The sequence below is a fragment of the Gambusia affinis genome, linkage group LG17, assembly GCF_019740435.1.
Source record: "Gambusia affinis linkage group LG17, SWU_Gaff_1.0, whole genome shotgun sequence".
Classification (NCBI taxonomy): Eukaryota; Metazoa; Chordata; class Actinopteri; order Cyprinodontiformes; family Poeciliidae; genus Gambusia; species Gambusia affinis.
Genome location: NC_057884.1, coordinates 20,500,790 through 20,527,390, shown reverse-complemented (window position 1 = coordinate 20,527,390; position 26,601 = coordinate 20,500,790). Strand labels below are relative to the sequence as shown.

The window sequence follows — 26,601 nt, the reverse complement described above, 5'->3', positions numbered from 1 at the left end:
GAGCCGGATTAAAGCGGACTAAACATGACTGTTGTGGAATATTTTGGTGCCATCAAACCGTTCGCTCACCCACAATGACCCCACTAACCTTTATTTTTCTGTCAATAACTGACATGCCTGGGAGGACAGAGGATCTACGGATGCGTTATGGGAAAAGTTACCAACGGATTGGACGACTAAAAACACGGATGTCTTCCAATTAGAAGAGTCAGCTGTGTAGCGTGAGAGCTAATCCAGGGGCTTTTCAACACAGCGGGCTGAACGGCGAGCCGAAAGTTTTGTTTCAGTGCCTCCTTGTCTTTTTAGTCCAATCACCTGGAACAGAAAATAAAGCCAACGGACGCACCCTGCTGCAGCCATCACTCACACCGCGTCCTGCAAATCTCTCCAGAGGGGCCTCAGGAAAACAGTCGATGAGAATCTCTTTTTATACATGTCAAAATGCTCTCTTGATTTGTGGGCATGAACCCAGAACAGAGCTTCTATTATATAATTGAGGACAGAAAAATCGATGGGAGCAGCTGGATTCGGCGGCAGGTGCTGCTCGCGATCCATACGCGCTTCGATCCGTGTCTGGACCGGACCGATTTCAGGACGTAGCCGGTGGCGCTCTCCGATGGCATATGTTAACATGATTTTCCCTCTTGTTCACTGTTAGCTAAAAAGCTGCACCTGAGATCCTCGGTCATTCAGAGCTTAAAAAACCCCCAAAACAACAGGGATTATTTTAAACATAGCCTGAGGTGAGACTGAGACTCTCCGCTCCGCTAACTTGAGCTAGCTGGAGGTGGGTGGCTGAAGAGGAAGAGGGCCAAACAGGATATTTATCCTATCGATTTTGTAAAGCTGAAACAGGGAGATTTAGGGGGGCTTGACTCTAAAAATTCCCAAGGAGCCACTCACCACAAACACACACACGCACACACACGCACACACACACACACACACACACACCAACAGGAAGCATCCTGCTAGTGAGGCAGGTTTTGGGGCCTTGAGCTGCAAAGCTGTGCTGCACAGTAGAATGATGCGCCCCAATGTGTGTCAGAGGAATCATTATAGCTGGAGCTGAGACTCGTCTGTGTGACTTATGTAGCAAAGTGGAGGTGTGAGAAGACAACAGATAGGAAGCAATGTCAGGATTGGAGAGATGTGGCTTTTGTTTCTGCTGCTGAAGAGAGGGAAAAACCCGGCGAGTCGATAACAAACTTGCTGTGAAGGTAACTGTGTGGGAATGTGAAAATCTTCCGGAAATGTACAAATTCAGATGACAGCCGCACCGCGTCTTGTGAGTGTTACTGAAACTTTTCTCATTGTTTTTACTAGAAATGTTGCAGTTTGTTGTAAGTTCTTTTTTATTTATACAATAATAACGACCGCACTGTAGCTTGTTTTCTACTGTAAACTTCTGTAAAAGATTTCTATGTAATGTATTTAGATTTCTTTGGGTGTTTTCAGGCCTGATACATTTGTTACATTTTCAGCTGCTACGGTTCACTGAAAACCTGATCCCCTCCTTGCCTGTGGTGGCGCTGCAACAAGAACCACTGCAGAAAACAGCACAAAAACCCCAGAAGACGACAATGAACATAATTTATCACAAAATCAAAGCAGAGATGGGGTAGAGTCAGATTTCAGCGGTTGTTGGATTTGTCTTTTGTCTTTGGTAAAATAACACAAGTTATTTATCCCGCTAGCGCTGGGCTAGCAGATTTGTTTTTGTTCTATTTACCCAGAATGCCCTGCACTGTAGTCCATTTCCTGATTTTTGGAGCGGTCTCCGGTCCACCTGATGTTCACAACTTCTTACAATGAAGTTAATTTAAGATGTTTGAAATCTACTTTGGAACTGATAACTTGTTAGCTTCATGGCTTCATGTGTTAGCATACTTCTATCTATGTACAGATACTATCTGCTATTAGCAGCTCTAGAGAAGACCAGTTTATCACCAGCCTTCTTCAATCCACTTAATCAAAGTGGATTGTCTAGAAAGTCAGTTTTATGGGGGGAAGTGTGAACGCACAATCGAACTCTGGTCTGCCTACAAACCTCGGTCTGGGTTCCTAATGGACTGGAGATTGCGCCAAAAGCAGGAAGTGGACTACAGTCTAGAGCATTCTGGGTAAACACAACCAAAACGGACATGCAATGCTAACGCTAGCAGTTGAAATGACGCGCGGCCTTTTTCCAAAGACAAAAGAGAAATCCTACAACCGCTGAAATCTGACGCTACTCCATTTTTATTTGTTTTGTGAAGAAGGAAGCTGCGCTCAGTGTCTTCTTCAGAGGTTTTTGTGTTGCTTACTTCAGTGGTTTTTGTGTTGCTTACTTCAGTGGTTTTTGTGTTGCTTACTTCAGTGGTTTTTGGCACAGCGCCCCCACAGGCGAGGAGGGAAACATGTTTTTCAATTAGTTTGGTTCGTTGGACTCAACAAATGTTGCAATTTATGTTCAGAAACACCTTAAAACTCACTTCTCTCTGGTCTGTCATTTTTCTTCCACTGTAATTATCTATATAAACACTCCTGACCAGTAGGTGGCGGTAATGCACCTATCGTTTGTTTGAATAACTGAACATCCAGGAAAAGTAATTATGAAGGTACATAAATCATTTAAACTAAACTGGAACTGTTTTAAAATAATAGAAAACCACTTTAAGACTCTCCTGTAGAGCTCAGTTTCTCCAAACTGTGGTGAGATTCTAAAATGTTTTTATTTCTTTATCAAGTGTTTACATTGACAGTCAGACGAATCAGAGCTGTCACTGTCACCAAGATATTTAATATCTGTTACTTCACAGACAACAACAGGGGAAATGTCCATGAATTAAATAAAATCCAGGTTGCGTCAGCTCAGGTTTGTTCATGGTTGGTTTTAGAGAGATATAGCTTGACATTGAATCATTTATGATGGATACAGATTTATGTCTGTCTGCAAAATGTGATGCAAGAAGAGAAAAACACCAACAGGAAGAGAAAAGGTAAACAAGTTCATCCTGTTGTGCAGACTGATCAAAATTTAAAACATTCTCAATTTTTAAATATTTCACAATATATTTGCATGAAAATAATACATTCTTTACTCCAGAAAAGTCTAAAAACCTTATTAATTCTGTCCATTTCATGTAAAAATCAATCAGTATTAATACAAAAAAAATTAACTATCACATTATATTTATGCATTAAACAAGAGAGACCAGTTGTTACAAATAATCTAGTATAAAAACAATCTTATTTCAACTAATTATTGAAGCTAAAAGAAGCAGATTTTATATAAAAAATAATATAAGTCATACCGGCATAAATAAATACAGGTTTAAAGTTAAAACACTTGCAATAATGAAATTAAAAAACAGTGAATATGCTTAACATATTATTATTATACTATCTAAATATTTCTTTGCAGCTCAAGCAAATACTTTGCACTCTGAAAGATTACGGAGCCTTAAAGCCGTTTCATGTTAAAGAGAAGAAAGGAAAGAAAAGTATTTTGGTTAAGGTTATTTCTACAGCCAAAGATCAGGAATACATATTGATCAATATGAGCTTAAAGAAAGGCGTTTCAGATCTGTAAAAGCCAAATTCTGAAAAGAAGTCTGGAAGTTAAAAATCTAAAAAACAGCAAAACATTTAGGAAACATCTGGAAAAAAAACAACGCTGCAGTGGCATTCTGCTGATCTGGAGTCAAACTTTCCTAAAACTCCTCAAGTTTCACTTAAACAGCTGATTCACATCCATCGAGCTGCAGAGATTCAATAAGAAAACAAGATGGAGGGATGGAGGATGGAGGAGGGATGGACAGAGGGAGGGAGGGAGGATGGAGGGATGGAGGGAAAAGTCAAAAATGTGCTCAAAATTGTAGCAACATTTTCAATGTCTCGAACGTTTTCAAGATAAAGCAAAAAATTCTCTGAGTTTCAAAAGTGGAAAAATGCTAGACTTATTGAAAATTTTCAAAAGTCTAAAATTCAAAAAGTTTTCAACTTTTTTCTAATTGCTGACTTTTTTGGTACTCATGCATCCAGATTTTTCCAGAATCCTGTTCTCCAGGATCAACTGAACCACTTCCTGGTAACTGCGTGCCGTCAGACTGGAAACGCCTGCAGTCTTCGTCGTTCCCCGGCTGCTATCCTCCTGCTTCGCTCGTCGCCCGGCGGTCGCGACTTGCGACTCGGCAGTCATGCTCGCGGATGATTGGTGGCTGTTCTTTGGAGTGCCCCAATTATGCCATTAACGGCTCCTCAGTGATGAGGCTAATGGCGAGAGACCTCGTTTGCATAGCATTATCTTAATTGAGCCTGAGGCCTGGCAGGAAAACAACACAAGAGATAATGTTACTGATGGATGGTGGCAACGGTCCGGCGGCAACCATTTACCCGACAGCAATATTAATTAACAGCTATCCTGTTACACGGGCTTTAACAGGGATGAATAAGTTAACATGGTGACTGTGACGCTGCTGGTGACAGACCTTTTCTGCCTTCTAATCGAAGACACACACTGATATCCTCGGTGTGTGTGTGGAGAGGGATGCTAAAGAAGGCCTGGCATCGGATCTTATTACCCATTTCCTAAAGGAGGAAACCGAGCCAGCGTTAGTACCAGCCTTTAAATAAATCACCATACAAAGCCCGTACTAATGCTTTTAATCGTGAATTAATTACACTCTCATTGCAGCGAGGAAAAACTCGTAAACGTTCCAAAATGCTCGGCTCAGAAACCCTCGCTGAGCAACATTTTAGGCAAAAAGAAAAATCTCCAGAATTAGCCGCCGTATGTCATGTGAAGCCGGATCTAATCGCTCGGAGACCCGGAACCTGGGATGTTTGCGGAGGAGTCCTGACTGAAGCGGCTCGGCCAGGTACGGACCTTTTGTTATGTAAAGATGCGCCATGTGAGCTGGCGGGATGAAAGCGGAGAGAAAGAAGAAGCCATTCAGATAAGCTGCCCCCCTTCATCAGATAATTAGGGATGCCTTTGCTCCAGTTTCTCCTCCTTAGCATGAGTGTCTGATCAGCTTTCCAAAAGCTCATCATTCGGAGTTGCTCAATCCAGGAGTTTATTAAAGGGGAAAATTCACATTTTGCACATTTTCATGCTTCCAAAACTTCTTCTATGAACAACACAAGTGCTTAAAAAATCCCTCCCAGTCAGTTTTTTTCAATAAGTTAAGAATTTTTGGTTTCTGCAAAGTGAGCCGTTTTAAAACCTTCTAGAATATAACGTCACAAATCGGCAGATTCTGCCTGTTACCTAGCAACCCCAGCGGAATTCCACCCGTCACCTAGCAACCGAAGCAGAGATTCAGCACATTTGGTCAGCTTTTACCGCCATGCGCGCTGTACAATAGCTGCTGGGAAAGACAAGTGGTTTGTTGTTGAACTAACTTTTCAGCAACATATATTTATATATTAAGTGAATAATTTATTAATATCCATTAAAAAAGTACTAGTTATACTGGCAGATGGTTTTACCTGTGGGAAAAATGTGTCTTCAATCAGAAGCTTCTTCAAGTTTGCTGTAAGACAGACTGCTACAGCAGATCTTTTTGCCCACTACCATCACCATGCACAATAACACTTTAATTAAATGAGTTAAAACAACATTTAATATCGCGTTGGGATCTATAAAATATTTTTAATTGAATTGTTAGAAGTGAAACAGCCTGAAAGTTGAACTAGTATTTTTTTAAATCAAAATTTAGGACTTATTGACTTAAAACAAGCTCTCATATCTAGCTTTCTTCTACTTCAAGTGTACTTAGGTATTTGTGATATAAATTTGATCAGAAACACTTTGTAAGATTTTGTGTTTTTGCAGTGTAGTAACAATTTTAACCTACAAGAACTCACATCCTGGTGCATTTGTGTTAGAATTTTCTTTAAAAAAACGAGAAGTGCCCCTGATATTTTCACAAACTAGTCAATATATTTGGCATTTCAGCATCTACTTGTACTTTACTTTTTCATCCAGCTGCAGCAGACTCCATGTTGTCTCACATTCCTCTCAGAAGGTTGTGCAAACAAGATTTCCCAATCAGATAAAACCAGTTGGAGAAAAGGTCGAGTCTCTGCTACAATAAGTGGAATTAATTACTGTCGTACGAAACGCCCCGACTCTTTTCTTTCTTTCTTTTTCTTTTTTTTTTGGTTGCACCATTTTTCCTCTCCTTGTCACAAACTCTTCCTCCACCTGTCACCGTGTGCATCCGTGTGTTTTCTAGTCTCCTCTTCCTCTCCGTCGCCCACCTCCTCCCCCTTGCTGCCAGTTTTTAACTACACTCCACTCTGGCCTCTGCTCTACTTGTTACAGCCCCAACACGAGTGCAAACAATCAAAGTCTTTGGGAACGCTAAAATATGCATGGCTATCCGTGACAGACAGATAAAGCAGGGCAATTAGCCACGTAATCCTAGAGCATGGTGCAGAATCGCCCGCCTCAGCTGTCCCTCCCCTCCCCTCTCTAGTTCCCTTTACTCTCTTGGTCTCCATTAGTTAAATGTACTCTGTGTCGGCTCGCCATCAAATCAAGTAACACTTCCCCTAATTGGCTTATAAATAATACAGCAGGGCCTGCATTATAATTTCATCAGTGGTAAACATTGCAGGGGCAGTTGGTGAAGAACCTATCCCTCATTAATTTCTTAATTTGGTCGGATGGAATGAAGGGGAAGTGCAGGAATGAGAGGTTGGATCGGATGAACGGAGGGAGTCGTATCACCTCGGATGGAGGGGAAAGAAAGAAAGAAAGGAGAGGAAGAAGATGGCAGTGCTGCTGCTGCTTTTGTTAAGAGATGTCAGATATTCAATCCTAAGAAGGAAGGAGGGGGCTGTCAGCTCTCCTGTGCAATAGGTGATGAGGGCCTCGCCGCCCCCATTTTACAGACAAATACTCACAAGTAAACACTCTCTCTCTCTCTCTCTCTCTCTCTCCTTCTCTTTTGCTGTTCTTTTTTTAAACCTACTTAATGAATATTTCATAACAAGCAACATAAATATTCATTCTAATGGTTTTGCACATAGTTATTACCGGTACTCTTATTTTTATTTTATTTTTTTGTAAATAAAAAAACAAAAATACTCATTAGAAATTCTGCATAACCAGGCCCTGAAATAAATCCTCGCTTCCCCCCGTTGAGATGGAAAATTATCTAGATCAACCGCTCTGGCGCCGGCCCAACTGGAAGTCCTGGGATGCTCCTATACGGCGGGGGAAATAAGTATTGAACACGTCGGTGTTTTCGTCTGAGAATATGTTTCTGGTGGGAATGAGATTCACAGCGGGTGTCCGCAGCCACCTGAGTAACCAGAAAATCAAAACAAAAACACCAAAGAATTATGGGAAATAATGTGTGAATGACAGAGAACAGAGATGTGTTTTGTTTTTTTGTCCCATTGATAGGTTTCAGATATCAAACAATGATGACCTTAATAAATACAAAATAAACTTCAATTGAAAACTAATTGCCACCTAAACCTTATGGCCCACTTGTTTCATAGAGTTGTTTAAATATTGCAACACTGGAGGGTTTTTCAGCATGGAGAGCCTGTTGTAAAAGGGGCAGATTATGAAAAATTCACTTTCTGCACTTTTTTGTTCTTCCACTAAAAACAATCCTTTACCTTAAAAAAACTACGAGCTGTGTGTTGGCAATAAGTTAATTTTATTAACTTGTTAAAATGAGCCAAAAACCTGAGGAATGTAACGTCACAAATCAGCATGCATTGACCCTTCACCTAGTAACCCCAGCGGAACTCCTCCCGTTACCTGGCAACCCCAGCGGAACTCCTCCCGTTACCTGGCAACCCAACAGGAACTCCGCCCTTTATCTAGCAACCCAAGCTGAGCTCCAGCATGTTTGGTCAGCTGGTTTTACTGTACAATGGTTGCTGGAAAAGACAAGTGTTTTGTTGTTGACTTACCATCCAGAAACCACTTACTTCATACTTGTTGGTTGTGCAGGAGGTGTCATTTCTGCTTTTCAAAGCAAATGTACAGTTGTATAATTGCTTATCTGTTTTCATGTGAGTGAAAACGTTGAATTAATGGAGGTGCGGCCAGCAGCAGCTTACTGGGCTTTAAAATGACAAGATGCCCTAAAACAGCTAAAAAAGGCAGAACTGAGCAGACAAAAATTTCATCTAAGAATAATTTTGTGCAAAAACAATTTGTGATTAATGTTTTATGTAGCTCATTGAGCCATCCTAACTTGTTTAAGGAAGCATAGTCGGTCACCTCTATTGGTTTGAACTCTGAACTTTGATTAAGCCACTTTGCAAAGTGTTTTTTAAAGATAATTTTCCTGCTGCTTAACCCAATGTTCTTCAGTCAGTGGTAGGCTGACTGAAGTCTTCCACAATTATTCGCTAATAGCAGAGCTACTTTTTTATTTAGTTGGTTGGTTTAGTTAGCAGCCTGTCGATTGGCGCAGCGTCTGCCGTCAAGCGGGAAGACCCAGGACACACTGGAGGGACTATGTCTCTCAGCTGGCCTGGGAATGCCTTGGGATTCCTCCGGAGGAGCTGGAACAAGTGGCTGGGGAGAGGGAAGTCTGGGCCTCCCTTCTGAAGCTGCTGCCCCCACGACCCGACCCCGGATAAGCGGAAGAAGATGGATGGATGGATGGATTTTGAAAACTTTAGCATAAAGAAACCTAGCTTTGTCCTAAATCAATTTTTCTGGATGAATCCTATAGTGCTAATTTACTTGGCTGCTGTGTAAACTTTGGGTTGAATAAAGTTCAACATATTTGTTGTTTGACTCAACAATTATAAAGCTGAAACCATGAGTAAACCTTTCTTCCAATGAATCACTTCCTGAAGTGCAAATAGTAGAGGTTGGTGTGCAATGACAGAATTGAACCTGTTTGGGGCGACGTCTGATATTAACACACGGCAGGTATGAAGAAGTTAGCATGCTAGCTCTAGCTACTAAATATTGTGTTAGCATAGAACTATAGCTTTAACAGAACCAATGTTTACAGTTAGCACTTTAGCACTAGTGGAACTAATGCTCGTGATTAGCGCTATAGCATTTAGTGAAAATAATATTTATGATTATCACTTTAGGATTAGCACAGCTGACTTTTTATGGATTCAATAGAAAATAAGTGGAAAGAACTTAAGTTCAGAGTGCATAGAAGAAGAGACCTTCAAGATTTGAAGACCTTTTTGTGTGGAAGAAGAGCTTTAAATCTCTCAGGAATGATTCATGTGAGTAGTTCATCTATACAGACAACGTCCTGAAGTTATCTCTGCATAGAAACGGCTGGATTTTCTTATATGTGTGGATTAAAAACATACTAGGCTCTGTGTTTCTTAAATATGTGAACTGTGAGATGTAGTTTTTGCACAGAGGAAACACAGTTGGAGGAAAGATCCTCAAGATCATGTCTAATTTCGATCATCAGCTGAAATCATAAGACAAAACAGAAAAAGAAAAGTCCTGCATGACGAAATCCCTCTTGGAAAAGGCAGCAGGTCTGTAATACCCTTCCTCCCTTTGGCAGATAAATGTCATCCCAACCTGCTATTATATTGCATAATGCACTTTTAAGGGAATTTTACACCGCCTGTGATAGATGCTGTGAAATATGAGGTGTGAGAATGTGACACCCTCTGATCTCTGAGAGACAAGATATTAAAGGAACCCCCCTTTTCCTTCAGCTGAAATCTGAAAAATAAAAAAAAAGCCGCTGAGAGCCCTTCAGCCATCAAAAGAAAGTTAAGCGCTGCAGATTCTTAGCAAGGATTTTGAAAATGGAGCCACCTGAAGGCAATCTGTCTCCGCTGGAGCCCTGACTTGTCACCGTTAACAGAGAGCTGTCACTTTAGCGCGCCGGCGCTGATGGAGACAGACATCCGTCATCCGCTGCGTTTACGAAGGCAGCGTGAAGCCTTGCAGGCCCCGCTCAACCGCGTGTTTCACCTAAGATCTGCTGAAACGCGCTCAAGCAGAGCCAGGAGGGCTTTTTTCATCACTTATCGCTGTCATCTATGCATGAAATAAGTGTTTGAGTCCTGGGAAAAAAAGAAAAAACTGTCCATCAATCACACTGAAAGCAACAGACATGGAGGATATTCAACTCAGATGTAATTAAAATTATGTGGTATCATACAAAAGCAGCAAAATTCCTCATTTTTATCATTTATCCAAACCGTTTTATGGTTTAACGTTGCCAGTTTCACAGGAATTTGATAGTTAAAGAGACGTTATTAATAGATTGTTTCGACTATTTTTAACTGACGTGCAAAATAAATGCAAATTTGCAAATTAAGTGAAAGTCGGGTGAACTTTTGTTTACTCAATGGCTTCCATATTATTTAGTCTTTCTAGCATGTGGTTAATTTTAATTAATTTTGTATTTATTCCACAAATCCAAGATCAAATCATAAGACATAGACTATACATGTTCTTTGAACTATTGCTGACTTTTAGCCCGTAGCATATTTTTGGGGGCTCGTCCAGGATCTAAACCCACACTTGGAGGGAGTATTTAGTCTTTGATTTAAAATATTTGGAAAGATTAATCACTACTTCTATTAATTCACATGCAAATTTCTCATTCATAGTCTGTAAAATATTAGAGTTGAATAGTAGCTTGTAAATGCTAACAATAGCATTAGCATTCTCAGTTTGAAGTACTATCTTCTACTACTAAGTACTAAGTAAAATCTTTGTTGTGCTAACTCTAGAGCACTAATTGTAAACATTAGATTTCTTAACGCTAAAGTGCCATAGCAACATAGCATTTAGTGGAAGCTAATGCTAAAGCACAAAAGTCAACCATGTTTATACTCAACATGTATGTACTTGCTACTTGCTCAGTGAAGGTTTCTGTCATAAAAAGATACAAATTGAGGAGAGTAAACCGAAGTTCTGCGTAAACAGACTTCAAAATAGGAGCATCAACATTAATATGAACATGAAGAATTCTTAACAGTCACTAACCAAAACTTCAATACAGATGTCAAACTTTATTCAACTGAAAGTTTACAAAACAGCCAAATAAATGAGCGTTTTTATCAGGAAAAAACTTTTTTTAAACTTATGATTAAAATTTATCCGGAAACATTAATTTAGGGCAAGCTAACTTTTCAAAGTTATCATAGGTACTACATGAAGAACTAGCTCAGCTATTAGCTTTTAGCTTGTCAGACCAGTCAGATGTCTCATTTCCTCACTGAATGACATCATGCCAATTGTTTCTGTGGCATATGATTAAATTATAGAGTAGACTTTATATAAATAATTTATGCTATTTAGGATGGGAAAAAGAGCAAAGATGGCGGATTCCACTCTGCTATACAAGTCTGAACCAAAAGTGATCCATGCCTTCGCCATGTATGTCTTAGCTTGCAGATAAAGGCTACATTAGCTAATCTAATTTAGCTAGTTTGGCAGTAAATCCATCCATCCATTTTCTAACACCCTTGTCCCTAGTGGGGTCGGGAGGTACTACAGTAAATATCAATGATATTTATCTTAGTACTACACACAGGTGGGTAGAGTAGTAGTTGTAAAGTACTTGTATTTTTAATTTGGATAGCAACGAGGCGAGAGCTAATTCTAAGCGTGTGGCTTGTTTGCTGTTGCCATAGCAACTCCATAGCAACGGCCTGCCAAGATGGCTGCAAGTTACAAAGTTCATGGAAGTGTGACGTCACATGACCTCTATGTATTGATACATTAGTTGAAGCTTGCCCACCATTTTAAACAAATTTACGTACAGACATGATAATTTTATATTTATAATAGATCCTCTAGTGAACCTCCAGGCTTTTAATAGCAAATTAATTATATAAACATACGGTTTTTTGGTGTCTAAATAAACCTAAATTTAATTTAATTTAGTGGAAAATGCTAGATTCTTCCCACAAGGAGTAACAACATTTCAGTCTCTCAGTGTTTTTTTGGGGTTTTTTTAAGTTTAATCACAGGAAACAAATAAACTGTTTTTAGTGGGATTTGTTTCTCTTTCAGTCCGCACCGATGCTAACCATCAGAAAAGGTTAAACCAGGCACACAAACAATGTAGCCTGGTTTAAACACACACACACACACACACACACACTTAATTACAGCAGAACCAGAGGGCAGGAGTTGGTGGGCTGGGAGCATGTTGGAAATGAGCTTAATTAATGTAGCAGTAAAAAGCGTCCCTCCCTCTGTATGTCCGTTGTGCTGCTCAGTATTAGTTCCACTTCAGCGCCCCAAAGCCAGGAACAAATAGCGGCTCTAATGATGGACAACGTCCCCCTCCAGGACGGTCTCGGGTCACTGCTCCTCTCCTCCCAGGGGAACAGAAGGGTGTGTCGACCAGTTTGACAACCATGTTCACCCCATCAGCGCTGAAAGAGAGGAAGACAACCTCAAATACCGACTTCATTAGCACTGACAAGTTTGAAGAGGGGGATGCAGCTCAATTTAGACGACTTTAGAAAGAGAGGAAGGAATCCTCGGGGAGGGAACGAAGGGAGACAGACGGGTTGTTTCTGCACCGCCGTGATTATCGGAGTGTATTTCTGGGCTCAAACTTTACAGACAGACATGTTTGCAGCTGAGGGAATATGTGTTTTCCGTCTGGATGCTACTCAAATATAGTAACTGTGGAGGGAAACAGAGGACGTGTCGGAGCGTTGTAATCACAGGATGAAATGATACCTGTGCCTGTGAGGAGAATAAAAGAGGAAATGTTTCAGCAAAAGACAAGCAGACTGATTAAAACTTACATTTAATTGGTAAATTTTAGGATTTGAAAAACAATCGGTAAAATGTGATCATCGTTCAAAACGAAAAATTATAAACCTGTAGTTAAAATAAGTGACAAAAATGTTTCTTATTTCGCCACATCACAACCAAAAGCAAGATTTTGTGTAAATAAAAATCTGAAAAGTGCGGCATGCGTTAGTTTTCAGTCCCCTTTCACTCTGATTGCCTCTAAATAAAATCCAGTGCAGCCACTATCCTCCAGAAGTCACTTAATCAGTAACAGAGCTACTCTTCAAAATGGGAAAGACAAGAGACCGTTCCATCTAATAAGTCAGAGAGAATAGATACACGAATTTAACTTATCATCTAAATTTAGATAAATCAAACTAAAGGCTCGGGGGCCAAATCCGGCCCGCCTTACGTCTTAATGTGGCCCTGTAGATTCCAGACTAAACACTAAATGTGCTTAAATATCATATCATCAATCAAATTGTCAAAAACTTTCTGACTTGTACAAAACAGCTGCCTCAGCTTTAATTTATGTCAGATTGAATAAACTGAGATCTACACAGCTAGTTATAAAAAGTCGTGTTTATTGTCAGAAATAAGTGCAAATATTTCCAAATTAGCTCCACAAACACTCACAAAATGCATCACAAAATCCTGGAGGGGCTGAAAAGATTATTAATATTTAATTTTAAGGATTCATTGATATTTTAACAGTTTGTGATCAGGTTTTATCAATACATTCTGGTGTAACCGGCCCAAAACGAAAATGAGTTTGATAACGTGAAGAGCCTCATAAATGGAACAGCTGTGAGTTTAAATATCATTTTATCAATCAAATGAAAGCAGTTTTTATGTGTTCTGCCAAATTGCATCATTTTGAAAAGAAAAGCTGTTCAATATTATCAAATTAAGTGCTAATCGAAAACCACGATTAAAATATATCAGAGAATAAAGTGATATGAGAATGACTGAGAATTTTATTCTTGTATTATTTCTATTTTATTCTCACAGTTTTGTATTTCTATATTTTATTTTTTTTTTCTTAGTGTGACAGAAACGGGCACTTGCTGCATTTTTAAATTTGTCGCTTGATCTCGTTTATACATGTAACCACAACCAACTCTTTAAGGAGATTTATGATCCTGATGTGACGCAAAATGAAGATTTAACACTTTCAAGAACAATAAAGTTGGGTGGAAGATCTGTCATGCTGTGGGCCATTTTCTTCTTTAAGTGCATGGCTTAATGAAATATTAGATAGAACCTGAAACCAGTTTGGTAGTGTCAACACCAGAGTGTTTGAGCCGTGTCTTAACTAGTTTCTCCAATAAAAATCATTCACCAATCAGTAATATTGCTAATAGGACCGATTGGTGACTCGTAGGAGTTGCCACGGCGACGGAAAGCCGCCTCTGCCGTGTTTCAGCTGAAATATTCCGGAGCAACAACAAGAACTGATCCCCTCAGGAGAATACAATGGGACATATCATGTTCAAATTTGAGTCTAAACAAAACAAAAGGAATATCACATGAAATTAAGGTGTGAAAAGGTGTCATGAATGTTTCATGTCTTCCAGCCACTGACATAAAGGGTATAAATATTGCATGCAAAGAGAAGATTCGCCTGTTTGAAGTCTCGAGAGCAAAGACGGTGGAGGAGAGGAAGAAGGGAGGGGGACTCAGGTAATTACAAGTAGAGACGCTTTTCTGACGGATTATTATATTAAAGCGGGAGGAGGAGGACGTAACCCTCGCTGGTCTCCACCTGAAGCGGCGACAGCAACAAAACAACCTGAGGAGCCGATGATTCCAGTCGACAAACAAACAGCAGAGCGATCCCACCTGACGGCGCCGAACGGCCTGATTACAGAACCGCCAAGAGGCCTTCACACGGCAAAAACACAAAATCTCACCAGGTTATTTTCATCTGGTTTCTCCTGCAAATATATGGTACACTTGAAATAAGACTAAACTAACTTACAAGGAATTTTTCATCAAGATATGGGAGCTTATTGATGACAAAAGTACTTGTTTCATTGGCAGATTATTTCACTCACAGCAAAACATTTTTCCCAAGTTATAAGTGAAATAATCTGCCTGGATTTATTGACTTACCACAAGCTTCCTGTCTTGCTGAAAAGTTATTTGTAAGTTAGTTTTGTCATATTTCAAGTGTACTAGAAACTAGAACAAAATACTAATATATTTTGTTTTTGCAGTGCAGAAATCACACTCTTCAGCTGTGCTGGACAAAAATACTTTCACCGGTGTTTTTCCCCCAATGGTTTTCTCGAGTTAACAACTTAATTTCTTGTGTCTCCAGTTAATTTCCCGATGGTTTTCTCAAGATAACGAGTTTATATCACGTTTTCTTGAAATATGTCAGTCTCCTATTGGTTTTCTAACAGGTTCATGTCTCGAATGTTTTCTCAGAGTAACTAGTTAATCTCAAGAAACCAGACTTTATTTTCTCAAGATCATAAGATGACGGTCCAACATCACAGTTTACACATTTTTGTACTTTGAGTTTTTACAGCTTCTAAAAACAGTCTTATTGTTTTAAAAAACCCGTACAGATGGTTTTTGGCAATAACTCAATGTTTTTTGGCGTCTAGAAAATTAACCATTTCAAAATTCTTCGCATTATTATGTCACAAATCAGCAGGCATTGCCCGTTACCTAGCAACCCCAGTAGGGTTCCATTTGCCCGTTACCTAGCAACCCCAGTAGGGTTCCATTTGCCCGTTACCTAGCAACCCCAGCAGGGTTCCACTTGCCCGTTACCTAGCAACCCCAGCAGGGTTCCATTTGTTACCTAGCAACGCCATGAGTTCTGTTCGTTACCTAGCAACGTAAGCTAAGTTCCAGCACGTTTGGTCGGCTGGCTTTACCACGGTATGCGCTGTACAATGGCTGCTGGAAAAGACAAGTGTTTTGTTGTTGACTTAACATTCAGAAACCACTTGCTGCATTCCTGTTGGTTGTTCATGAGCCTCCACTTCTGCTTTTCAAAGATGTATTGTTGTATAGCAGAGCATCTATTTGCAGCCATTTTCATGTGCAAATGTAAACGTTGAGTTGGGGGCGTGGCCAGCAGCAGCTAATTTGAATTTAAAGTGACAAGACGCAGTAAAACAGGCAGAACGGAAAAGATGAAGAATGATTTTGTGCAAAAAAATTTTAATGAATATAGAAAGAAGCTTCTATACCTTACTAAAAAGTTTCTTGTAAGTTAGTTTTGTCTTATTTCAGCTGTAAAAATATGTTTGAATTAAATTCTAGACCAGAACTACTTTACAAGCTGCGTTTTCTCAGTGTTTCATCAATTGAAATCCCAGTAAAATCCACCGTCCCGTTCTTCTGATCAGGTTGTAGCCCCGTGCAAACAGCGATAAAGGGTTAACCGTATTTAACAATACGCTCCGTGGCTCGACTCCCCTCCTCGATTAGAATTAGAATCACATCTGGCTCCATGTTCTGTCCCTCATTACGGCTGAATCTCATTACAGGCGGCGTCCCCGCGGGAGAGGACGCGCCGCCTTTTTAACCACACTTTCCCCTTTTCCTCCTGCTCATCTTGTCCGCCTCGCCGCCTCGTCTCTTCTGCGTTCACATTAGCGGAAGTCCTCATCTGAGGGAATGACTGAGCGCCAGCACCTCTCCTCCTCCTCCTCCTCCACCCAAAGCCGCAAAATTGTTTTACAGTGCCAATTAAAGAAGGTATGCCAAGCTTTTTTTCTTCTTTTTTTTTTTTTTTACAGAGTATATATTATTCACACCGTATTATTTGTTACGCTGAAACAGAAAGAAAAAAGAAATACTAAAATAGGACTTGGAGAGCAAGTTCCACTAACTCGCAATAAAAACTACACCAAAGGTTTTGAAACACAGTCAACACGAGGAAAATGAGCGAGCTTATTTATGGCGCCCCTGAAGTCCGACTGATATAATAAAGACTTCCACATATAACTGCATTTTAAACTTTCCTACTGCAAACACGGCGCCTGCATAGGGGAATTAATTTGAAGGAGAAAAATAATAAAGAGAGCTGCAAAGTTGGAGGTAAAACATTCATTTAAAGCAGCAGATTCTCGAGTAAATAACCAAAACAACAACTAATAAAGGGTCTTTTTTTATTAAAATGATATCAACTAATAAAATACATTATATATATCAAAAATAAAGACTTTACAGCAGTAATTTTGAGTAAACGTGAGGTGTGAAGGTTGGTTTCAGATCATGGGTGAGTCGCAGAGCAGGCAGGGCGCCTTCAGGAGTTTCTTTATCCACTCCGGATCTGAAGCAAAAACACAAGAAATTATTACAGGAAGCCATAAAACGGGAAGTTTATCCACCAAACTGAGTAATAAAACTGTTAAATGAAGATAAATATTTCACACCTTTTAAACATAAAATCTGACAACTTCAGAGGTTCAAAGCATAAAATGATTGGAATCTGATATGAAAAAACAAAAAAAATAGGACAGCTCAAAATTATTATTTATAAACAAAGATGGCCGCCTCCAAACAACTTGAATTATTCCACAGTAAGAAACATTTTATATTTTAAGAGTTGATGAGCCAAAAAACTGATTATTTCACTTATTTTTCAGATTATTTTTAATCAATATTAAGGAGTTATTTACTAAAAACAAGCTCCTGTATCTCACTGAAGAGTTACTTATAAGTTAGTTTTGTTTTATTTAAAGTGAACTAAGATATTTGCACTAGAAAAATACTTTATTTATACTCGGTTTCCAATTTACACCAATGGTGCTCAAACTCTAATTTCTAATTGACTTTTGGTTATTTATTATTGAAATTGTAAACTTTAATGATGGTTTAAATTTGTTATTTTTACCCATTTGACTAAAACACATAGCAATGCCCTAAATTTTGACTGGTTGATATTTTTACACGTAACATGAACAGGATGTTGCTCGTTCTTACTTTATTTGGCCAAAATCTTGGTTGATAAAAGATAAAAACATTCTCCATTTCAAGTGGATTTTAATTTGCAAGTCTGATATTCCCATTTCTAATAACTGCACTGTTTCCTTGTACAATGAAAGATGTTTTTTAATTTCCCTCCTGTTTGCACCCCAACATCTTTTTAACGCGTTTCTTCATCAAACATTTGATGTGACAAACCAAAGTTATGTCCAATTTGTGGTCAAGGACCGACCCGAATCATTCTGACGGCCACAAATGGCCCCCCAGCCAGAATTTGGGAGCCCCTGATCTTATATTGCACCATTCCCAAGGACAAAAATCTAAACCCTGTGATGGAACTATTGTATTTTTATTTTTTTTTAACAAAATAAAAGCACCAACAGTTTTTTGTTTGTTGAACGGTACAGATTGTTCAGTTAAGCTGGGATGATGAAGATCTGAGCTGCGGCTCATTCTGCCGCGTGAAGCCGAACCGAAAACTCCTGGAAGAAAATCCAAACATCTCTGCCAAAGCAGCCACAGAACGAAAACTAACCAAGCCGTTTGTTCGGGGATGGAGGTAAAAATAATTAAAAATAGATTACTGGAAGGGCAAACGTTCAGTTAAATATCTAGAAAATAAGAAAATTATATTTAATCCTGCTGAATTAAGATCAGAGTTGTTTCATTTATTGCCAAAAATGAAACAACTATTTTAAAAATAAAAATATTGGCTTTCTGCAAATGAAGAACTGAAGAAAAAACTTTAAGTTATCAACCTTTTGCAATTTTTTCCATCAAAAATATTTAGTTTTTGCTTTACTTACCTAAATATTTCAATTAAAAAATACTTTATTGCTCCCAAATGGAAATTAAATGCTGTAACTCAATTTAATTAAAAATTCTTCAGTTATTGAAGAAAGTGATAGAAGGATCTCCTGTAGCAGTCTGTACTACAGCACATTTGAAGAGCCCTCTGACTGAAGACACTGTTTTTTATTTTTTCAAACTAAAACTTTCATATTGAACAAAGAGAACCCGAGTAAAAACAAAAAGTTTTCAAATAATTATTTTTCTTTAGCTAACGTACTTAGCTAATATGCTAACTGACGCACTATAAGCTAGCAGCCAACCCAAGAACGGCGTTTATTTTCTCGTTGCTGATTGGCTGAATTGGTGCAAAGACAAGTAAGACTGTAGATGTTAGCTTCTTTGGTAGCACCAAGATGGCTTCCACCGCACATATTAAAATAAATTTAGTGTTTATATCGTTAAAATAAGAAGTAATAAGTGTTTTATTGCAGGTGCTGCATAAATTATTGTTAAAAAACAATTTGAAATATTTTTCCTTAGGACACGATTCACGTAAAGACTAAAATGCCCACAGTAACTGCTTTTAATCATATTTTAATATTTATTTATACATCTTTATTGATCAAACAGTGAAGAAAATAGTAAAGCTAACACTATCTGGACAGTTTGGGGAGATTTTAAATATCATTATTTGGAATTTATTATGACAACAATCAATCAAAATCTCGTCATATTCACACATTTTACAATATATTTGGGATTTATACTGTTAAAATATGAAGTAGTAAGTGTTTTAATGCGTTTTATCTGCATTTCATCATATTCAATTGTTGTTAAAAAAATTTATACGCTTCTTTAGGACACAATAATCATATTTTCTTATTTATTGATACTCGAATTGATCAAACAGTGAAGAAAAATAGTAAAAGTAACAATATGGACAGTTTTGGGGAGATTTAAACCTTATTAACTGGAATTTATCTTGACAACAATTAATCAGAATCTTATAAAGATAAGAAGTTTATCACAAAAGATGATAAACGACACAATAAATGTTTAAAAAATGTGGCGGAGGAACTAAATTAAAGAAAAAAGGGACGCAGAAACAGAGCAGATGAAGCTGATTTCTAAGGCGGTCGCAGGTTATTAGGTATTAACTCCTCAAGCGGGTGGAAACCCGACATGCCAGGCGTGGATCTGAGCGCCGGCGCGGGGCGAAGGCTGTCGCTGAGGGTGACAGGCTTGCGAAACGGAGGAGGAGGAGGATGGAAAGTGGCGCTTACCCTCAGGCTCTGGCAGTCTGGCAATGCAATCCTGCAGGAGGCAGCGTCTGAACGTCAGCGTCTGGCAGGCCTGGTATGACAACACGCACCTGGAGGAGAGCGCCACAAATACATGAGGAATCCGGATGGGAAGGGACAGCGACACACACACACACACACACGCACACACACACACACAGGGAGAAAGAAAACAAACAAAAAAAAAAAGTTTGGCGGATGTGCGAGTGACGGGCGAGGAGATGGGATGGCGTGCCCAGCAGAGGCGCCATGTGCTAGCAGGAGGAACGGCTGACGGATGATATTTATGAGGAGATGAGAGCGACGCTTGAGTAAATATCAAAAGGTGGGCAGCTTGATTACCGCTCTCCGAGGATAAATAAACTGTCAGAGGAAGAATTTGGCATTAAGATTCGGTTTGTGTCCTAACTGTCAGGCTCCCGGAGCAGCAGCAGCAGCAGCGCCCACTCGGCCCTCTGAAGGACGGGGAGATGAAACCGTTATTGTTTTAAAGACCGTTGTTCGGACCTGAGCCACATGTGTCCGTTTTCGCAGATGGCTTGTTTGCAGTGGGTGAAGGGCAGCGGGGCCTGACAGAGGCTGCAGCGCTCCGGGAACGTCTGCTTGTTGAGCTTCTTCCGGATGTGGCCGATCAGAACCTGGAGGGGCCAAAAACACGGCAGAGTTTATCAGAACCGCAGCTCAGGTTCACCGGTTCCTGAAGCTCTGATCACACCAACACAAAACAAAAACACTCCAGATAAATTTAAATATTTGACATTTCACCAACAAAACATAATAAAAGCAAAACTCCCATGATTATTATTTTTAAATGGAACAGAAAAGATATTCGTTTTTTAATTTTTACTAACAAAAATCTAATTTAATTTAACATTAATGTTCTAGGACAATAAAGTTATAATATTATGAGAATAAAGTGGAGTTTTTTTTAACTCAATTAAATAATACAAGAATAAATTCATAAATGTACCAGACGTTTTTACCAGAATAAAGTTATAAGATTATGAGAATAAAGTTGTACCATAATAAACTCAAAAATACGATATGAGAAATAAAAAATGACCAGAATAAAGTTGTTGTAATACGAGAATAAATCGTAGCAGTAATAAAGTTGAAATGAGTTCATACAATAATAATAAAGATTAATAAAGTTTCTATCTATCTATACAATAACAGGCTGATTATAGTGATGAATGAGAAAAGATTTTAAGATAAAAATTGATTCATTGATTCTAAAAAAATATATTAGATTAATTTATTTTCGCTTCATGTTTTCTGAGGTCGTTGTAGCGCCCCCTGCTGGCTCCCCACTTTGAAAAGCACTGAACCAGAAAGCCACTGAAGAATTTAAAGGGGCAGTGTTACATATTTTCCAGGCACATTTTATAGCACAATCAAGCAACTATGTTACCTACAGTTCTAATAAAATGGGTATTTTTATTTTTTCAATCACATTTCATTTATAAATTAAAATAAATTTTACTTTGTAATTTAATGCTTTGAAATTGGGTCTCTGTCTCTTTAAGAAACTCCTGCTCTTTCTGAAGCTCCTCCTTCAGGAAGTCATCCCAACATGGCTCCTCCATTAACCCTTTAACAACAATTTCACCAGCGTTCCACCAGGTGTTTGCTAATTGCTTCTGGCTAGTCCCAAGGAGCTGAGTGGGGGAGGAGCTACGCCTCGAAGGCGGGGCCAGGCCCACCCAGACGTTTAGCACTGCTAAATGGTTGCCATGGAGATTAAAGGATTTTTTTTTTTTCAATCAAGGAAACACTCCAGTTACGTTTTTGACAGAAAAACATTCTAAAAAAATGATTGAAAGTTCACATTTTAGCAACTTGTTAATCACCGAAAATATTCTTATCAGTGTAAAATGAGCATTAAAGGGGCGTGCTGTGGTGGTGTAGGGGATAGCACGACCCACATTTGGAGTCCTCAACGCGGCCGTTGTGGGTTTGATTCCCACACCCGGCAGACATTTGCCGTATGTCTTTCCCCTCTCCTTCCCCCTTTCCTGTCAGCCTACTGTCATAAGGGACACTAGAGCCCACAAAAAGACCCCCTGGTGGGGAGAAAAAAAGAGCATTAAAAACAAGTGCGTACCTCTGAATCTTTGTCGGTGGGATCCCTGGACAGATAGTCCATCAGGCCACAGGTGGGGATGCAGATGTTCTGAGGCACCCAGGTGTTGAGGTACACGACGCCCAAAACCTTCTTCATGTGATCCCTCATCAGATGCGTCTCTGCCGCTTCCATCAGACTCTGAACCTCGGTCCTTCGGTCCTCTGCTTCCCCTTCAACTCCACCAGCCTCGCCTCCCACCCTCTCAACAGCATCTTCCTCGTCCTCCTCCTCGTCTTGTACCAACACTTTGGCCACCGTCCGCCTGGGTTTCCATTTGTGCTCCGTGCGCGGCACCTGCAGGGTCAGGTGAAGAACGCGCGCCAAAAAGAGCTTGATGCGCCACAAGTACGGCGAGTCCACTTCCTGGAGTTTTCGGTCGAGCTCCTCCTGGAGCGACGCGGGGACGCGTTTGGTTTTCAGAACCTGCCACTTCACCAGGTCAAGCAGGTCCGCCGTTTTGTACAGGTTCTGCTCGGGGGACTTGAGCAGGAGTGATGCAGCCGCTTCAGGAGTTTTCAGCGTCAGGAAGTGGATCTGGTAGTTCTTGTGGATAGGGTGGAAGCTACCGACAATCCCCGGGCTGCTGACCAGAGCAACGTACGTGCCGTTGTGGCTAACGGCAATCCCGTGTATCCATCGTCCCGTAAGGGTCTCTGGCTGAACCAAGTCCTCTACTTTGAAGATAATGGAACTCTCTGTGAACGTCGGCGTCAGTTTTTTGATCCAGCCGTCCATGGAGCACGAGTAGACCGCGACTTCATGCTGACTGACTGCCAAGGAGACGACAGGCAGCGAGTTGAGTCCCGTTATGTGGGAATTGTGAATGTTGAGTCCATCTGGTGAAACCATCAGCAAACACCAGAAGATGTAGCATCCCCTTGATGCGACGATGAGGCTGCAGCTGGTTTTATGGATCGGGTGGATCACCGGGAAGCACCGGATGTTTTCCGCTGCGATTTCGTCGCACTCTTTCCACAGAATGACGGGGAGCCGGAGCGTGCAGTAGCCCTTCACTTTCGATAGGCTGACCGGCATGATCTTGACGGGTCCAACCTCGCTGCCGACGATTAGCCCTCCCATCCGCTGATTGCCGTTCTCGTACTCCCACCACGCCAAGTCACTGGGTCTGCTCACGCCAGACTCGATGAGGTCGTAGAAGACAACGTCGTCTCCGTCCGCGAACGGCAGCACGAACTTCCACAAAACGAGGTCGCCGTTTTCCATCAGGACGGCGAGGAGAACCATCTCTTCATCCACGCAGCTGTTGTCCGCCTGGACCTTTTTGATGGTGTAAACGCTCGACCACTCCATCTTCAGAGGGGTCTGCATGCGGAACCGCCGCTGCAGCTCGGCGAGGTCCAACAGGTCCGCCTGCGGGGGGTTGCTATCCTTCTTGGCGTAGCCTTGCTTCTTCAGCCGCTCGCCGTATTTCTCGGTGAGATTGGCCAGCAGTTTCCACTCCAGGTGGCCGCGGCTGCTGTGAACGGTGAGTCGGTTATCGAGCGTTAGGCTGGCGAGGAGGCAGCGGCCGGAGGAGTCGCAGCCCAACGGAGACCAGCTGGCGAACTTCATCCCACTCTGAACCCCGACGGATGGGTTGATCACCGTGTCCGCCAGAAAGCTCTGCCGCACAGTCGGGTCCGGATCTAACGAGAACTTCTGTACAGCACGCGACAGCTCATCTGGCGGTCCGACCTTACGGTCCAAAACACCAAACGACCACGGTTAAATACTGTCAGATGTAACAAGAAGTTAATGTCCAATTTTTCTTTATTTATCAGAAAATTTTACTCTTACTCTTAAACAGTTTGGAAAGTTACACTGTAAAAAATAATAATTTGGTTTATTTAGTTTGTCGCAGGGAAAAATGTGGGTGTTTATTTTTTTAAGTCCTATTTTCACCATGTTATACCTACATTTATAAAGGCAAGCACAACATTTAGTCAAAGTTAATATATAGCTTTCAAATTAAATAGTTAGGAAGCTAAATATTTAGTTTTCAAGTTAAATATGTTGCTGACTAAATATTTATTTACTAAGCCATGCAATTCATTTTCAAGCTAAATAATTGTTTTCCAAAGCTAAATATATAGTTAAATAACTACATATTTAATTTAACAACTAAATATTTACCATGTTAGCACAGAATACTGTCTCGATGAGGTCGTAGAAGACAACATCGTCTCCGTCTATTTACTATATTTATTTAGTTCTAAGTAAATATAGTATTTATTTTACCAACTAATTATTTAGCTTTTTGCTACATATTTAGAGTGAAATATTAAGTTTATTCTGGCAAATATTAAACTTTTGAAAATGAGAGATCTCTTCTGCTGTGTTTTAGAATATTTCTGGGACTAATATCAAAATTTCAGGGTTTTTTTGGTAAATTTTCAAGTTTTCAAACTTTTTAAGTTTTCTACTTTTTTCAAGAAAATTAACTTCTGAGATTAATCTAAATATTTCTGAGTTATTTTTGTAGCAAAGTTTCGACCTTTTGAACTCAGCAATGTCTTTGATTGTTTGTCTAGAAAATCTCTGAGATTAATCTAAAGTTTTTTTTGTTTTGGGCGGAAATTTACTCTTTCACATTTTTTGTTTACAGTAAACAGAAACTTACTGTATCACTGCAAAATGTGAGAATATCTTGAAATTAAAGCAAGCAGCCAGAATCACAAAGGATGTATGAAAATGGATAAATATGGGTTTTTTACGCCCTAAAGCAACGTCTTGCTGCAGAAACTTTATTTTTGCTGATTGTTTTTGTAATTTCTCTCATCGAACAGCAGCTTCTGGTTTAAACAGCGGAATATTTTTATTTACCCGCAGCTTGTGTGTCTGGGTCGGGACCGGGATGGAGGTTCGGTTGAGGCTCAGGTCCTGTCTGCTGCTGTGGATGTCATTGAGCAGCTCCAGCACGGACAGGGAGCTGGAGGTGCACACAGCCAGGCGGTGATCCGGAGACCAGCGGAGCGGCTGCGGCCCGCTCACCGGGGACAGCAGCGGCACCACCGGGTCGCGTTTAACCGGGATGTCCCGCAGCGTGGGCGGCACATCATCCCCGTCTAAAGGCTCCGTCTTGATCGCAACGTTTCCAGACTCCGGGGTAGCACAGTCGAGCGGACTGGCGGCCGCCATCTTTACCAGGAAGCGGAAGTGACGTCGTCATAAACGGGCGGGTAAGAGGAAACCACTAGTAAAATATTTATAAACACATTTTTTTTCTCCAAATAAGTATTTTGTGTGGAGATTTATGTAGAAAAAGCAAATACGTATTTTTTGATGACTGATTAAAAAACGTCTAATTGCTGGTGGAACAGCAGTTTAATGAGAATTGTAAGGTTTTTAGCTACAGCTAGCTTCTCAATTGGCCAAGCAATACTCTATTGTTCTGATACCATCTCTTCAGCGGTTCAGTTCAATTCAATGTTTTATTTAAATAAATAAAACTATTGCCTTATTTATAAAGTCATAAGTAATGAAAATAAACACAATATCCCGCTAGAAAATCAAAACAACATTATAATACTTGAAAAGGAATGGGAAGAAGTGCAAACTTATTTAGATCTACCCCTTTTCTGAGTCTTTATAATAATTTATTTATCTGCTTCTTTATTTTAAATTATACAACAATAAATTTAATAAGACTTAATTTTTGCTTCCTTAGTTTTTGTATGTAAATAACAGCAAATCCAATGAAAATTTACATTTTGATGGAACATTACACTTGGTTAGCATGTATGACCTCTAAAGGTTAACAGACGTAGCGCAACCTTTGTGGTCAGCAATGTGTGTGTTTGCAAGAGAGCACCTTTAATTGTTCGACAACAGTTGTACCTAGCTATATGATATAAATAGGAATAAAACTTTCCACTAATGTCGAAAAAACACAATTTCCAATTGCAATGTGTCCAATGAATAAAAAATGCAGTTAAAATCACACATGAATGAGTTTGTTCATGTGATGAGACATTAAAAAACATCTTCAATCTACTTCCTGTCATCTTCTTCTTTGTGGTTTGCGCCAGTAGTAACATCTGATTGTTGATCACATGACTGACTCTTTTTAAACTCAGAAATGTAATTTTTTTTTTTTGAGAAAATACATTCTTGAAAAAAATTAATTTTTCAAGAAAGAATTCTTAAATTTTTTATTTTTATTTTTCAAGTTGAATCTTTTTTCACGTTTTTAAAAAAGCAACTTTTTGAATGCAGAAATTTTCTCATTTTTTCTAGAGAATTTCTGAGATGAATCTAAAAAATGGAGGCATTTCTAGCAAATTGTCTACTTTTGAAAGTCAGAAATTTCCTTGTTTTTAATCTAGAAAATGTATCTGATTAATCTGATAACTGTGAAAACATTTTTTTTTCCATTGCAGTTTTGCGAAATATGTTAATTTGGATACGGCCAAGAGACCACCTCAAGCTAGTGCAAAGACTTTTTATTGAAAAAACTTTATTTTTTTTTTCTATTAAGCAAATTTATTTTCAAAATGTGAAATTGTTCAATTGTATAATCGACGGAAACGCAGCTAATGAGAGCTGATTTCATTCTCGTCCAACATCAGCGTCTGACCTCATAAATGCACTTCTGTAAGAATGGTAAAAACCGTAACCGAAAGCCTTTCCAGTCGAGTTAAAGCTAAACGCTCATTTCCAATAGCCTTGGTGACATATACTCTATGTTTTTGTTTTTATTTCAATCTTAT

At 39.6% G+C, this 26,601-nt stretch overlaps 1 protein-coding gene and 1 long non-coding RNA gene across 4 annotated transcripts in view; one reads left to right on the top strand and one right to left on the bottom strand.

Annotated features, from left to right (window-relative positions):
- The window catches only part of LOC122847111, a 55,950-nt gene extending 31,152 nt beyond the window's left edge, over positions 1 to 24,798 (top strand). Inside the window, exons 3-5 of one of the 2 annotated variants that reach the window (XR_006373336.1) lie at positions 16,231 to 16,441; positions 18,082 to 18,233; positions 24,722 to 24,796. This is a non-coding gene — a long non-coding RNA (uncharacterized LOC122847111). Of the gene's footprint in view, positions 1 to 16,230; positions 16,442 to 18,081; positions 18,234 to 24,721 lie in introns of both variants that reach the window. The other variant, XR_006373337.1, reaches the window with a different exon arrangement.
- Positions 16,841 to 25,075, bottom strand: gtf3c4 (general transcription factor IIIC, polypeptide 4). 2 transcript variants are annotated; one of them, XM_044144477.1, is made up of 5 exons: positions 24,716 to 25,075; positions 21,872 to 23,587; positions 20,275 to 20,405; positions 19,750 to 19,838; positions 16,841 to 17,018 (listed from the first exon to the last, which is right to left on the bottom strand). In XM_044144477.1, the coding sequence occupies exons 1-5, from the start codon at positions 25,028 to 25,030 to the stop codon at positions 16,954 to 16,956; spliced, it is 2,316 nt and encodes a 771-aa protein (XP_044000412.1). In that variant the 5' UTR covers positions 25,031 to 25,075; the 3' UTR covers positions 16,841 to 16,953. The 2 variants fall into 2 exon arrangements, with proteins under 2 accessions (XP_044000412.1, XP_044000411.1); XM_044144476.1 differs by lacking the exon at positions 16,841 to 17,018 and having other exon boundaries at positions 18,496 to 19,838; positions 24,716 to 25,073.
- Between the last annotated feature and the right edge of the window lie 1,526 nt (positions 25,076 to 26,601).

Coding starts and splice junctions, on each gene's coding strand:
- gtf3c4 (XM_044144476.1), bottom strand. CDS start 25,030: ATGGCGGCCGCCAGTCCGCTCGACTGTGCTACCCCGGAGTCTGGAAAC. Junction 23,588..24,715: donor CCCAGACACACAAGCTGCGG/GTAAATAAAAAT, acceptor TTGGACCGTAAG/GTCGGACCGCCAGATGAGCT. Junction 20,406..21,871: donor CCACCGACAAAGATTCAGAG/GTACGCACTTGT, acceptor TGGCCCCTCCAG/GTTCTGATCGGCCACATCCG.